At 38.5% G+C, this 15,898-nt stretch overlaps 2 protein-coding genes across 5 annotated transcripts in view; one reads left to right on the plus strand and one right to left on the minus strand.

The window, feature by feature from the left end:
- LOC123513211 (glutathione synthetase-like) overlaps window positions 1–15,574 on the minus strand; it is a 72,560-nt gene extending 56,986 nt beyond the window's left edge. For all 4 annotated transcript variants that reach the window (XM_045270218.1, XM_045270219.1, XM_045270221.1 and 1 more), the window contains exons 1-4: window positions 15,343–15,574; window positions 11,361–11,469; window positions 10,397–10,580; window positions 10,205–10,280 (exon numbers count right to left, since the gene is read on the minus strand). In XM_045270218.1, coding sequence (XP_045126153.1) covers window positions 10,205–10,280; window positions 10,397–10,580; window positions 11,361–11,469; window positions 15,343–15,387 — 414 coding nt within the window. In that variant the 5' untranslated portion in view covers window positions 15,388–15,574. The remainder of the gene's footprint in view (window positions 1–10,204; window positions 10,281–10,396; window positions 10,581–11,360; window positions 11,470–15,342) is intronic.
- Window positions 6,000–7,556, plus strand: LOC123513212 (putative nuclease HARBI1). The gene has a single exon (XM_045270222.1). The coding sequence runs from the start codon at window positions 6,382–6,384 to the stop codon at window positions 7,240–7,242; it is 861 nt and encodes a 286-aa protein (XP_045126157.1). The 5' UTR covers window positions 6,000–6,381; the 3' UTR covers window positions 7,243–7,556.
- Window positions 15,575–15,898: the final 324 nt, after the last annotated feature.

Raw genomic sequence — 15,898 nt, forward strand, 5'->3', positions numbered from 1 at the left:
CAACTTCATTATCCAATGCATTCCATTTTTCCACCGTTCTGTGTAGAAAACTGTATTTTCCAATATCCTTCACACACTGCCTCATCCTGATCTTCTTTTCATGTCCTCTTGTCCTTCCATCTTCTTCTGTCAATAGCACCAGGTCTTCCATTCCATTTTTCTACCGTTCTGTGTGGAAAACTGTATTTTCCAATATCCTTCACACACTGCCTCATCCTGATCTTTCATGTCCTCTTGTCCTTCCATCTTCTTGTGTCAAGAACACCAGGTCTTCTTTGTCAATCTTTTCAATATCATTTACTATCTTATACATTGTTATTAGGTCCCCACGTTCTCTTCTATCTTGTAAGGATGGTAGTCCTATTTCTTTTAGTCATTTTTCATATGTAAGGTCTTTTAATTCTGGTACCATCTTTGTGGCAATCTTCTGTATCCTTTCCAATTTTCTTATACAGTGGTACTTACACATACAAATTTAATTCATTCTGTGACGATCATTGTATATAAAAAAAATTGTATATCAAATCCATTTTTCCCATAGAAATTAATGGAAATAAAATAAATTTGTTCTAGTGATACTAATTTACACTCCCCCCTAAAAAATTAACATGCCTTAATACCAACCAAATATCGATTTAATATAAAATAAATAGAATGTTTATTGTATGCATGATATAAATGTACTACATTGCCCAAAATAACAACTTAACCCGCAAAACTCGAGACATGTTGATAGACGTTCATCATGCAAGACTCGGGACAAATGGATAGACATTTAGGCATTTTTGGGCTATATTTTGGTTATTTTCTTCCCGTTTTCTTTGCTTGTGAGCTGGCAACATTCATCAGGAGTAAACATAAGCTATGCGTCACTGTGTCACCAACTCCTACAATGGATGGTGGGAGCGACAGTGATTTCATGGTGTCCGATTCCACCACCCCTCCCGTGTGCCTTACTTCTACACCTAGGGTCTCTTGCCATATTGTAGGGAGACAACTTTTGAATGAGTGGTATCAGAACAGGCAACAGGAGAGAGAGAGAGAGAGAGAGAGAGAGAGAGAGAGAGAGAGAGAGAGAGAGAGAGAGAGAGAGAGAGAGAGAGAGAGAGAGAGAGAGAGAGAGAGAGAGGATACAAGGGGCCCGTTTTCTATCGCTCTAGCCAAGGCCACTGGACCCGATCGGACGCAAGGCCACATACACTGATGGTACCACCTCATTCAACCTATGATAAATATAGCATCTCGAGATTTCTGGTTTTTTGCATTGCAAAGAGGAAGCGTTGCTTGAGGGCAGAACACCATTTGTACTCACTCATTTATTGAATTTTCAAGTGTAATCAGTATGTGAATACAGGCTATTTTTGTGTTTTTCGCTAAATGTCCCCAAGATTTAGGGGTTAAACATGCTTTCGTACTTACCGACGCTGATAGAACTTTGTATATGTAGTACGGAGGAGGAATTAGCGAGTTACCCATGCCTTTTTTATTGGCACACCACATGACCTGGAGTTTCTCTTTTAACACCCTGTGTGCTTTAAAGGCTCTGGGGTTCTCAGAATGATACACCAACAATGGTTTGACTTTACAGTCACCACTAGCATTAGCGCACAGGGCCAAGTCACAGATATGCACACCCCGTTCATATTTTGCAATTATCTCATGTTTCATATCCACTGCGAGACTCTTAAGTTTCTTATTTTCAGCCTCCTTATTTTTACCTTTGGGAACCATGATCAAAGGGTCTTGAGTTCACAAAACGTAAGAAAAGATACACACTGCCAAGGACCACAAACACATACATGCACAAAGGATGAATAACAATACACAACGTGAAAGGAATGTTCGGGTGAACACGGGTAGCTAAGCGATCGCTGTGCCACCTACCAATGGCTATTTGTATCTTAAATATACATCTTCATATTTCGAGGCGTAAATTATTTGAAAATTTTCGTCGTATATCAAAAAAATTGTATGTTGGGGTGTTCATATCTCGAAGTATTACTGTATCCTTTTTAGAGCTCGGAGGCCATACCACTGCTGCATATTTCAGCCATGGACGTATCAGGCTTGTGATGCCACTCTTATATTAGTCAACATTTTATATGATAGCCCAAATATCTTGCTTATGTGTTTTCGGGCTCAGATTTTTCTGTATGATCACTCCCAGATCTTTTTCTTCTTTAGTCTTCATTATTTGTTCCTCTCCCATCAAATAGTGCCATACCAGTCTTCTCTTACTCTTTCCTAGTTCCATTATGTGACATTTCTTGGCATTAAACTCCAATTTCCTCTTCCTGCTCCACTCTTAGATCCTGTTTATATCTTCCTGCAACAGCAGACAGTCCTCACTGGTTTCGATACTCTTAGGAGCTTTGCATCATCAGCAAATAAATTTATATAACTGTTTATCCCAATGTGAATGTCATTTACATAAATCTGAAACATAATGGCTAACACTACCCTTGTGGCACTCCACTAGTTACTTTACCACGAATTCAATATGGATCTCTGATCACAGTTCTCATTTCTCTATCCTTCAAATAATCTCCTGTCCATTTAAGCAAAGTTCCTCGCAGTCCTCCTATGTTCTCTAGTTTCCAAAATAGTCTTCCATGAGGGACTTTATCAAAAGCCTTTTTAATATCCAGGTATACTGTGTCTACCCATCCATCTCTGTTTTCAAGTCCTGCAATAACTCTCGAGTAGAAGCTTAATAAGTTTGATACAAAAGACCACCCTGTCCTGAATCCAAATTGTCTGTTTGATATGACTTGCTCCTCTTCTAGAAATTTAACCCATTTTTCTTTGATGATTATTTCACACAACTTCTCCAAGACACTTGTAAATCACACTGGTCTGTAGTTTAGTGGTTCAGTTGCATTTCGTCCTTTAAATATTAGTTGGCTCTCTTCCATTCTAGTGGAACTTTCCCTTCATTTATTGAAATTGAAATTATTTCCCAAATTGGATCCAATAGTTGCTCTTAATATTCTTTTAACACCCAGCCTGATACACCATCTCGCCCCATTGCTTTTCTGACTTACAACTTATCCAATAATCTTCCAACAGCCTCTTTCAGCCGATTCCTGAATTACTTCTTTTTGGTCTGTTAGGCAGCCAACCAAGCAATTTGTGTCCTGCGCCGTTCCAGAATGCCTTTTTCCATCTGTTTTTTGTCCGCTAGTGGACCAAAGATTGGAACTTTGGTCGAGGGATTTTGCAAAACATTGATCAAGTGTCCGGGCGACCAAAACTACCGCCTTGTATTTTAAATTTCCAAATGTAAAAAGAAGCTAACTAATTAAATTTATTTCAGTCTATTTACCATGTAAAATTTTTTTGATGGTACAACAAAGCTTTTCTTATGCTATATTGAGCATACGTTTTAATTTTTGAAGTCTACTGTAGTCGCCTGGTGAGTTCATGCCAAACATCAACAACAGTCTAATCGACTCATCACATTTTTGCTTCACTGACTAAATTTGGTAAGTATATGATTAATCTTGTTATTTATATATTATTACATGAATTTTTTACATTCTGCTTCTACTATGTAAGTGGACGAATTAAAGGACAAAAACTATAATATGGAAGGAGTGGAGTAGACTGAAGCCGAGATATCATGTACGTAGCTCATACCCAGGAGAAAAAAAAAAATAAATAAATAAAATAAAAATAAATAAAATAAATAAATAAATAATTAAATAAATAAATAAATGAAAATGATCATGAGGCTGTATATTTTAAGTATATTTGTTGTTTTAAGTTCAAGGCTATTAAGAGGTGACCGATGAAACAATGGAGGAAAGGTATAAACGATACCTTGATGACCTTGCAGGTAACACTCGATTCTGTGGTGGTCTACACATCAGAAGACATTATTGATGGATTTATTACACATTAGTGAATGGATCCTATTAACGAACCTAATGTAACCTAACCAAGCAAACAATAACCCAGCCAACTTAACCTAACCTAACCTAACCAATATAACTTAACCAACCTATTTATTGTCATAACTTCTGAAGCATCAATTTGTGATGGAAAATGTCAATATGAAAAATCGGAAATGTAAGATCGGCAGAAATGAAAACAAACCAAACATATTTTAACCTAACCTCACCTATCCTCCACCCAAATCTAACATACCTATGCCCTACAACCATTCAAAATACAGGAAAGAAAATCAGTAAAATTGAACCACTTGTCCACTCCTCAGTCTTTCCCTAGTGGGCAGAAGTATAGGACGAGGAGTATATACCGCCAGTGAGTCGGTCACCACCCGCATATCCATTAATTTTTTAAAAATCTGTGATGTCGTTAATATAAATTTGCGGTGGATATAATATGGGTTTTTCTTGTTCAAGTCAATGAGATCTTACAATTGAGACCAGTTAAAGTGACCGCTGTGAATGGGGCGTGCTTATAAAATAATACCAGGAAATCAAACCAAACTTATCCTAACCAAACCGAAGCTAACTTAAACTAACCTAACATCCAATCCTTAATTCACCTAACCAAACCTAACCTAATTTAATAGATTCATTTTTGACTGTCCGTGCATATCATATCAGCCTAGCAAGCTCATATCTGCCTTATTAAAAATGATTTTGATAACTTTTAAACAATTTTTATTGTATGACCCCGACCTATCTTTACTTAACATTGTCATATGTACTGTACCTAATGGCTAAGTTCAGGCCCAGGTCTTTGTAGAACTAGCCTATGTTTATGAATTCTTTAATTCCTATTTTGTTGTATGGCTAGGCCACTCCCCTTTTGGTGGTAAACAGCTTTAGTATGTACCTATATGTATGATAGTATCATTTGAACAACAGAAGAAAAAGAAAAAAATGACTTAAGTAATATATGCTGTTAATAGCTAGGTATTCTTCAGACCATTAAAAACTACACTTTTCAGCTACCATGGCTGCATTAGAAGAAATCATAGATGAAGAAATGTATGAAATGGAAGAATTGCGACGAGTGAGGATTCCACGCATTGTACCTAAAGATCGCAGTAACCCATTTAATTATCTTTCTGGTGTAGAATTCCTTGAGCGTTTTCGTCTGCCAAAGGATACTGTACGAGACCTCATTCAAGAAGTTAGGCCACATACACATGTGGACAGGCTTGGCACAGGTACGGAACAGTAGCTATTTATTTAAGTACAGTAAAGTCCCGGGTTACGTCGGTCTCGAATTATGTCAAACTCATAGTTACGTCAGTCCACTATAAGGCAATTTAAGATTAAAAAAATTGAAAATTTATAAATCGTAAAGTGCGGGATTTATTGTTATTGTTGGTGGTTGCCCGCCACACCGCCCGCCTCACGCTTGAATACAATAACACCCTGCCTCAGTTCCACCACACCATCGCCCCTGGCAAAAGTGTTATCCTACTTCCTGACTCAAGTTCTTAGTATCTTGTTCAATGGCACCAAAGAGAAAACTTCCTTCTTAGTGACAGCAGTGATGCTAAGAAAAGGAAAACCATTATGCTACAAGAAAAGGAGGACATAATTAAAAGACATGAGAAGGGAGGCAGCAGCTGTGTGTGAGGGAGGGAAGAAGAAAATGGGAAGCCCGTTACCATGACAACGGGGAGGTTGACGACCTTGAGGGCTTGCACACCCATCACAACAATAACAACTCCGGAGCCTTCGCCTGGGCCACACGACACTCGCAGCTGACTTGCACCGTCTGCTGATCCCTATTGCCCTTTCCTATTGCATTTCCTGCCCCGCTGCCCACGCTTCTACTCCCACCGCACTGCACTACACTCCCAGCTGTCCGCCCTGTGGGCGTCACAACATTCGACCTGCCCACCCTCCTGGCGGCCTCAGGCGTCCACCCCTCTCGGCAACCTGCAGTCCTTCGCGTTCATGGCCCTAATCAACAACAAAAACAAGCTTGTGTTTCATATTCCTACATCGTTGTAAATAATATAACAATATAACCTTTAACTTACCTGAATGACCATAAACAATGATTGGTTGAAAACTCGATAATATGCTTTGAAATGTACGGAAACTCGAGTTACGTACAAAATTGACTTACGTCATGTTTCAGGAACGTAACTCTGATGTAAACCGAGACCTTACTGTATATATGTGGATGGTGGTATTGCTATAGAATATTTTACAATACTTATTGATTCAAGACCTGGGAAACCATCTTCTGTATTTTTTTCCACAACTCTGTCATCCTTTTTCATGTGGAGTGAATTGGGAAATTTAAGGTTCTTCCACACTTTTTCTAGTTTTTCTTACTTATGGAGCGAAGGGGCCTGGGGATCCCCTCCTCTGTATTTTCTTCATAAATAGACTAGGCACAACGCAGAGGGAGAGGGAGTATATAACTTCTTAAGTCCCTTGGTATATGTTTGCATGTCTTTCCACAGGATGTGGCATTCCTCTGCATTTGAAGATGCTAGTTACCTTGCGGTACCTAGCCACGGGAAGTTTTCTTCTTACGGTAGCTGACATAATGGATATTGCAAAATCATCAGCATGCAGGGCTGTTGGAGAGGTGGTTCAACTTATTGCTTTCCTGGCACCAGACTACATCAAATTTCCACAACCAGAAGAAGCATGTCAGATGGCCTTAAAGTTCTATGATATTGCTGGTATGCCAGGTGTATTGGGGTGTATAGATTGTACACATATTCCAATACAGAGTCCAGGTGGGAACAATGTTGAGATGTATAGATGTCAAAAGGGGTTTTACTCGTTAAATGTCCAAGGTATTTGTGATTCAGAACTCAAATTTATGCATGTTGTTGCAAGATGGCCAGGCAGCATACATGACTCAAGAATATTTTCTAATTGTCATATCTCTCATCTTCTAGATCAAGGAGATTACAGGGGTTTATATTTGTTAGGGGATAGTGGGTATCCGAGTCTGGAATATTTACTGACTCCACTCCTAGCTCCAAGAACTGAAAAGCATAAGAGGTATAATGTAGCTCATATACAAACACGGAACTGTATTGAGAGGGGATTCAGTGTACTGAAAAGAAGATATGCATGCTTAAACATACCCCTGCGAACCAAACTTCCCAATACAAAAAGAATTGTGATGGCATGTGCTGTTTTGCATAACATTGCTATTTTAAGAAGAGTGGACATGTTAGATGTTGAGGTTGAGGCACAGGAAGTAGTTGATTTATTGGAGGATGAAGATGAACATGAACTGGATGCCACACAAGTTAGGGAATCATTAATTCAAAGATGGTTCTGAGGGCCAGTTTCAAGAACTTTTCCCTGTGTACCCGATTGGGCTCCAGTGTAATAATACTTTTTCTTTTCTAGTTCTTGCTTGATAGGATTAACACTTTAAGTTTAGATAAGAATATATATAAGGTTCCAAAAGGTAAAATACAAATAGTATGTAAGAATGAACAAACTTAACCATCTACTTTTAATGCTAATCATTATACCTTGTGTGTGTGTGTATTTACCTATTTGTTTATTACAGGGCCCGAGCTAAGCTCTCTGTGTCCTGTCTCCTTGTCCATTCCTGTCATATCTCTCTTTCATCTGATTGACACACACCGCGTCAACGACATCACTGCTCAGTTTATTCCACTTATCAATGCTACGATGCAGGAAACTCTATTTTCTCACGTCATTTAGACAGATGTCTTTTATTAGCTTTTTTCCATGTCCTCAGAGATGATTACTTGTGGTCACCTTTATTAACTCTCTGTCCAGTATGTCAATCTTGTTCACCAATTTATATATAGTTATCATGTCTCCTTTTGTTCTTCTCTCTTCTAATGTGGTCAGCCCCAGCTTCCTCAGTCTTTCCTCATAGTCTAACTCCCTGAGTCCTGGTACCATCCTTGTTGCCAGCCTCTGTACTCTTTTCTACCTTCTTCACAATTTTCTTTATATGCGGTGACCAGACACAAGCTGCATATTCTAACTGGGGTCTTATTAAGGTACATAATATCTTCATCATTCCTTCATCTAGGTAGTGGAATGCAAGGCCAATATTTTGAAGCATGTTATATGTTTTCAAAAAAATCTTGTTAATGTGTTTCTTCGGTGACAAAGTGTTTTGCACGGTTACTCCTAAGTCTTTCTCCTCATTGGTCTCTTTAATTTTCTCATCACCCAGCCTGTAATCCCAGTTTGGTCTGTATCTACTTCTTCCCATTTTCATAACATGGGTCTTGTCTATATTAAATTCCATCTGCCACTCCTTACTCCACTCATATATTTTATCAAGATCTTCCTGTAACTTGTTACAATCTTCCACATTCCTTACTCTCCTCATAATTTTAGTACTGTATCTTCCTAGCCTGATCACTTCCTCCACCTCCTGGTCTAGTTCTTGTGTGCTGTCTTGTACTAGTTTCATAAGGTTTGGCTAATTCTCTCTCTTCATGTTTTCTCGTGAATTTATTTGGATTTTTCTTTTCCTTCATCCCAAAAATCATGAAGCTTTTTTTTCTTGTCCACAGTATCCCACACCAGGTCTTCTTTCTCTTTAATAAGTTCAATTACAGCAACTTTCGTGTTCTCCTGAATTTGTCTCTTTACAACCTCAGAAAATTTTACTTTTTCCTCTTCTTGCTCCTGCTTCCATTCATTTCGTAGTTCCTTCAGCTTGTTTTCATCCAATCCACCTTCTGCCCTGTCCACAATCCCATCCTGCACTTTAACCTGCAAGCTCCTTAAGAAGCTTTCGTAGTCTTGACATGTGGCTTTTAGTGCATCATTTTGTTTCTTCATTTCTTGTATCTCCTCTTACAATCCCTGATTGATTGCACTGACCTTCTCATATTCTGCTAACCTCAATTTCAGCTCTGTGTTTTCCATTATCAGTTGGTCCTGTTTGTCCATTAGATTCGAAATCATCTCCATCATATAACTCAATTCCCTTTCTACGTTGATTAACCTTCTCATATTACCTCATTCGTCCCTGAATCCAGAAAAATCCTTGTCCATAAATAATATCATCTGTTAGTTTCCTTAGACACGAGTTTCAATGTATTGTTGGTTTTCACACGATGGCGTATGTTTTGATTCTGCCATACATCTGGCAGCACTACTCTGTTCCATCACTCTCTCATTATTCTTTCCGAATATACGATCCAACACTGAACTTAATTTGGAGACAGGAAAACCTATGGTCCCCTCCAACTCCTTTTGTAGTTTTTCTATGCGAGCGGCTCAGATGTGTGTGGTAGGAATGATGGTGTGTGTGTATATTTACCTAGTTGTAGTTTTACAGGGCCTGGGTTTTACGCTCGTGTGGCCTCGTCTCCATATCTACACATATCCAATTTTTCTTTAAAGCTGTGTGTGTGTGTGTGTGTGTGTGTGTGTGTGTGTGTGTGTGTGTGTGTGTGTGTGTGTGTGTGTGTGTGTGTGTGTGTGTGTGTGTGTTAGTCTATTTTGTCTCTCAGACTAGGCCAGGAGAGCATGGAAGAGAGATAGAGAGGTAAGAGGAGCCCTTCACTGCTCTATTGGTTGCATCCTGGGGAGATAATTGTACTCTCCCAGTGCTTCAAGATGTCCCATGGAGTGCAAGAAAGATCACTCCTTATGTGTGGAAGTGATACAAGAATGGAGAAGGCTTATGAGAGAGGAAGCGATTAAAGGGACATCTCATGTCAGGTGATGTGCTTTACCTGTTAATTGGCCAAAAGTTACTTGCTGATGTATATCCACCAGGCAGTGTTCCACAATGCACTCATTGCAATATCATAGTGTTGAAAATATTGTGTGTATACTTATAACTGTACCGCTTATATGAAACCAAGTGATGCATGCATAAGATATATTAAGCTTTGTTACCAGCTGTTACAAATATTCATGATCTGTTAAGTTATTGACATTTACTCAATGCAAAATTATTGGTATTGGTACATCCCTATTAAAAATGCTGCTCATGTTGGACATAAAAAATGTAGCATATTCTAATCCTCTTGAGATATTCTGTGACATTTATTATAAATAGAAGCAATAAATTTCTAAAAAGAATTAATGGTAACAACATTCATACATAATTTATTAATAAAGTATCATGAGATCACACTGGGTTATAATCACTGGAATAATTTTTCAAGGATACATATCAAGGATACATACATAGCTTTGAAAGAGAAAAGAGAAAAATGTCTGATACTTAAATACTACATAATAAGGCACCATGAAAAAAAAAAAAAAAAAAAAAAAAAAAAAAAACTTACCTGAGAAATCCCTTCTTCTCTTACTGTGGTGTAGATGTCCCACAGCCTCCGTGTGAAGTCATCCACCTTTATTGTTCTGTGAATTGAAATTCATAAAATTCAGTTGCTTGCTGAGCTTAATAGATATTCATGGTAAGTTATACACACTCCTACTGCAGGCTGACTGGTAATTCTTTGCTAATCTCAACTTACTTTTCCAAAGCATCCTTCAAAAACTGATAATCATGAGCAATTCTGTGCATCAAAATGTTAACAATTGATTGAAGCTTCACCACACGGTCAAATTCACGGCGGGGAAATGCAGATGGGAGGAGGAAGAAAGGAGCCAACTGCAAACTATCTGGGTCATAATTGCTCCTGTACCTCATGCCAGCACCTGAAGGAGAGAATATTTAGGGCTCAGGTCTTTCAATAATGAGTATGTACTCTTTTACAGAGATGCTCTCACCACAGGACATGGTAGTGATTACTTTTTGGGACAATGTTTAACAGGAGGTTAAGCAATGACGATCTTCACTCATTGCTATCAACCACAAATGGTCTAGCTTGTTGCACAGTCATTCCTCTCATTCAGCATTCAGTGCTCTCTTCACACAAATCATCCACTCTTGGCATGGCCTTCCTCGTAACAATATTACAATGAAAACAATTAAATTAATCATATTGATAAATACATTAAAATAAATTAATTAATTAAATAATGAAAAAAATAATAAAATAAACAAATAAATAAATAAATAAATAAATAAATGAATAAATAGAATAATATAAAATGACAAAACATAAATGGAAGAGTTAAAATTTACATGTGTATGAGCTTGGGACATCTGCTTGGTACTTTCTACCTGGTAGTCACTTTTAAGTCAGCTGCAGACTATGAAGTTAAGTACTTTATATCTGCCCATATAATATGAAATAAATATGCACATTAATCTGGGGCACAAGATGATAAAATTCTCAGTCAGTGTCAGTGTCTGCAAGTCACACAACTGTACTTTGATCCAATATCATAGAAGAGAAGAGCACTGATAACATCTGATCTGACAGATGAAGACAGATGGTGGCCTTGGGTATACTCACATATTAATGATTTTAGTGTAAATTTCAGTTGACTATAATAGAGGATACTTGTAATAGATCATAACTTTAATCTTACCATGGAGAATAGCAAAATCCTTAGCTTTAGGAACAATATCTTCTAATATTTCATCTGGAAGAGGCAGAGGCAAACAGCTCTCAATAGTTCTAGTTGTTGACACATCATCCTGAAATGAGAATGACTCATTACTATTATTTTCCTCTGATGTTATAATACCTACTACATATAAAATACAAAAATTGAATTATCAGATCTTAATATGATAATTCACCTAAATAATGTTTACTAATAAACTCATAAATACTTTATTCAGTGAAAATGTGTGAATATAATGTTGATTATGAATCCCAATCTGAGTACAAAATCATGCACTTTTCCAATTTTTTTTTTTTATTAACAATACTTATCAATGTTACATAGAGCTAAACAATATAACATACTTGTAAAACAATTGATATAATGTATGGAGATAATTCTATTCCTACTGATACAGTCAATGGCAATGAATTTTCCATAAAATTTGCATGTGCATATCTCTTTGCCTTTACTGCTAGCACATGGTATCCCAAAAGTTAAGGGTTCTAGACATACTCTTCATGCAAAGTTCCTGGTTGCTTTACATACATATATACATATACATTTTTTCCCCAGCTTTCAGGGCTAGTATTTCCATAAGTAAAAATGAGAAAAGTAGAAAATAAATATATCAGTTAAAATAAATAAATAAAATAATAGCAATAATAATATATATAAAAATGGTTTTGATTTTCATCATTTTCTCTAATCACAATTATTTTCAGCACTGGTCCTTACACAGGACATAACCTGATTGCTGGTATAATTATTCCTCATATAGAGTACTGGAGATTCTGCGCACAAGGTGGGTCTGTGCGTTATGTCCTGTGTTAAGTCCCATAACACATAAACAGAGAGTGGAAATGACGAGGCAAAGTTCAAATTTTTCCGCCACTGACTTTCCACTGTTGTGTGCTCGCCAGAGAGAACTAGGCAGTGTGTTTTCCACCAAAGTGAGGGACATTGTGGTCTGCTAATGGTTTTGATAATACACATGAATGTCAGTGTTAGTCACTGCACCACCTTTTTTTTCTTTTTTTATTATTCTTTTTTTTTTTTATTTATACCATGTGGGGTTTTCACGGGAATTTATGGGCTAAAGGGGATACTGTTTAGGCCACCTCCTATCTCAAAGCTCACCCGCTAGGAAACCGTTGTCCCGAGTGAGGAAGCCCAACCTACACTCGGACCGTGGACAGGATTAGAACCCGTGCGCTTGGAGACCCCTCGGACCCCAAAGCACGCATGGTTCCACTGTACCACGGCGTAACATAGCTTGTCAGTGAATCCATCATTATTATGCCTGGCTGTCAAATGGTTGAGGATAAATATGTGTAGCCTCAACAAATAAGGAATTGTGTGGGTAACGCGTAAGCCCTCCATAAAAAGCCTTCAGAGGATAGCACGCCAACCAGGGTAGGGCATTACTAGGCTATAGTAAAACTAAACTGTACTGGCCCACAGGGTGAGGCCGATAATCCATGCTACGTTGCCATATCTTTCATTAATTCAAGAAAAATGGAATAACAGTTTTCTATTCAATTTAATGCATGAATTCACTTAAAAAAAAAAAAAAAAAAAATGTACGGGGGACAAAGGAGATATGAAGATCTCTGCAGGTGATTATGTTGTAAGTAAATAAATCCAGTAAAGGTGCTTGTTATAAAAGTGCAAATGAGACTGATAATTTACATAATATTTATTTACTGTTATATCCTCTCGAGATACCCAGTCTAACATAGTGAGTGGTGAGAAAAACATAAGACGAGGCAGCATTTCATTTCAGTCATTGCCCTAAGCTCCACTTATTTAACGAACATTTGACAAACGGATGCAAACCAGCTGAATCCTATTACTAGATACAGATAATATTCAGGTATGGGGAAAAGGTATTATTGCAGTTTCAGCCAATACACCACACGTAACTACACGCATTCTCACGGTCTACATCACACTTCTACGAACATTTCTAACCCCATTTTATCCTATCGGAAATTAGTAATAACTTCAGCACAAGCCTTCAAATGTGCGGTGTTCGGCGAGTTTTCTCTAAGTCCAGCAAGCTGCGGCGAGCCACGGAGCTCCATCACACTCGGAAATGAGCAGTACACTGACTTGCATTTGTTTATAGCTGGGGTTTGTGGGTAACTGGTGAATAGGATTCTTATTGTGACGTGCCACCACCTCTTAACACCACGAGCTGCGCCAATGGGAATTTGCTATATGTATTCATAGGCAGGGCACAGCTGGGCAGACAGGTGCACAGAGAGATCTGTGTGCGCAGTTCAGCCATGGCCACCAGTGACACTAGTTATAAAGGTTGCGAATTTGATTACTGGGAAATCATCGCTCCTGCGATGCACGTCAGTGTACAATCGAGAAGAGGACCAGCCAGGACCTTCATCCTTTCGTTAAGGTATTGTGAGGAGGGGTATTGGTAGAGGTAGGGCATATTGTGTGAAGCTATAAGAGAACCGGTGTAGGGTGAGGGAAGCTGCCCCAAAGCAAGGATACGGTGGGTTAGGGTTAGGTTAGTGTTGTAGGAGTGTAGGGGGGGTCCGGGATGGCGCAGCCCCCCCCAGCTAGGTTAGGTTACATTAGGTTAGGTTAGGTTTATGTTAGGGTTAGGTTAGTGTTGTAGGGGGCACAGCCCCCCCCCGGCTAGGTTAGGTTTATGTTAGGGTTAGGTTAATGTTGTAGGGGGGTCCAGGGGGTGCATAGCCCGCCTGGCTAGGCTAAGTTACAGTAGGTTAGGTTTATGTTAGGGTTAGGTTAGTCTTGTAGGGGGGTTCCGGGGGAGCACAGTCCCCCCCCGGTTAGGTTAGGTTATGTTATGTTACGTTAGGTTTTTGTCCTTAGATTTTTGGGATCGGTAGGTTTAGTTAGGTTAGGATAGTTTAGGGGGGGTCCGGGGGGCACAGGTTATTATGTTAGATTAGAATAATTTCAGTGAAAAGAACTCATGAATTTTGTTATTTTCCCCTTTTTTTCTCTTAAAAATGGGTATTTTTCCTTAGATTTTTTTGGACCTCGCAAATTGCCTAATTTTTGCTTTCCCCACCCAAAAACCTCGCTTTCCCAGGAGGTCCCCAAGCTTGTTAGACTTAGGAAAAAAGAAATTTAAGATAGGGTGTATTGGCTCAAACTGCAAATTTACCGGGGAAAATTTTTTTTTAAATAATTCCTCATTATATTCCAGCAATATCTTCCATCCTTTCACCACTGAAGCATTAAAGCAGATAATAAACATTAATAAGGATTAGAAGCAACAAACATGCAGTAAGAAGAAATATTAAAAATACTCAAAATAAAATATTCTATCTGATAAAATCAGCAAAAATTGGCTCTGTTCTAGGGGCAATAAGTAAAATAATACCAAATCACTCCACACAAGTGTCCTAGCCTGTTTGTTTGATAACTATGCAGTTAAACTCACATCTTGGATTTTCTAATCAAATTTGGTATGTAATCCCTGAAGCCGATCTAAGGTGGGATATATTTAAAATCCATTCATCTATTCTATACAGATATTTGTAACTACTTACTCTCTTACAGTTCCTTCTCTTCAGACTGACAACTCCATCCATGCAAAAATATTTTGTCTGAATAACAAGAGGCTAATTTTTCCCCTGTATTGCAACGCGTTCACCCTCAACAAGGCCAAGGAATGACTTGAGAAGAGACTTCCCACGTGCAACTCATGCAACGCCTACTATAACAGCTTCTTGCTGATATTCTACGCCATTCACTGAAATAGTAATGGTTTTCAAGCCCCAAACCAACTTTCTTTGAATTATAAGGTTGCTGCAGGAAAGGCATGCTTATAATCGGTGAACAATTTCAAGGTTAGACCAAAAAGGTCATGATATGGAATATGGATGAGATGTGATCTTATTGAATAATGACGGGATTCACATAATATGCAGCATACACCTTCATGTCATGGGTATCCATTACTACATACCTTATTAAAGTCTCCATCACAGCAATACGAACCACACGTAGCCATGGCTATGCAAGATAAGATAGTACAACTGAGCAAATATAAGATGCGGCGACGTGCAACCTTCCTCCTCCGTCTCGCTCCTCGGCACCACTGGCCTGGCACTACTAGTTTGCTAGCGACAAGCAGGCGGTGGCTGCGAAAGTACGAGTGGCAACTGCAGGCCCCGCTGCCAGCCTGCCACTGTTGATCGTCGTCTTCCCTTCGTGCTCCTCGCTTGCTCCAATAACAACTGGTTCTACAACAATATGACGTATACATTGTACTTGTTTCCTGTTATTATACAGAACTACAACAATTCTATACACAATGACTGGAAGCACACCATACCTTCCTTGCACTGTAGTGTAGGAGACTACCATTTAATCAGTAGCCCCAATACTCTCTTATATTTATTGTATCGAGCTTCATCTTTTAAGAGGCATATGATAAATAGCACTCTAAATTTGCTTACTTGCTTTCTTGTACGTGTTAATAAAATAAGAGTAAAGGCTTGTAAGTTGTTTCATAAGATACC

Source organism: Portunus trituberculatus, chromosome 35, assembly GCF_017591435.1.
Source record: "Portunus trituberculatus isolate SZX2019 chromosome 35, ASM1759143v1, whole genome shotgun sequence".
NCBI classification, from domain to species: domain Eukaryota; kingdom Metazoa; phylum Arthropoda; class Malacostraca; order Decapoda; family Portunidae; genus Portunus; species Portunus trituberculatus.

What these genes read in the sequence shown, in the direction of transcription:
- LOC123513212 (XM_045270222.1), top strand. Translation starts at nt 6,382, where the DNA reads ATGTTTGCATGTCTTTCCACAGGATGTGGCATTCCTCTGCATTTGAAG.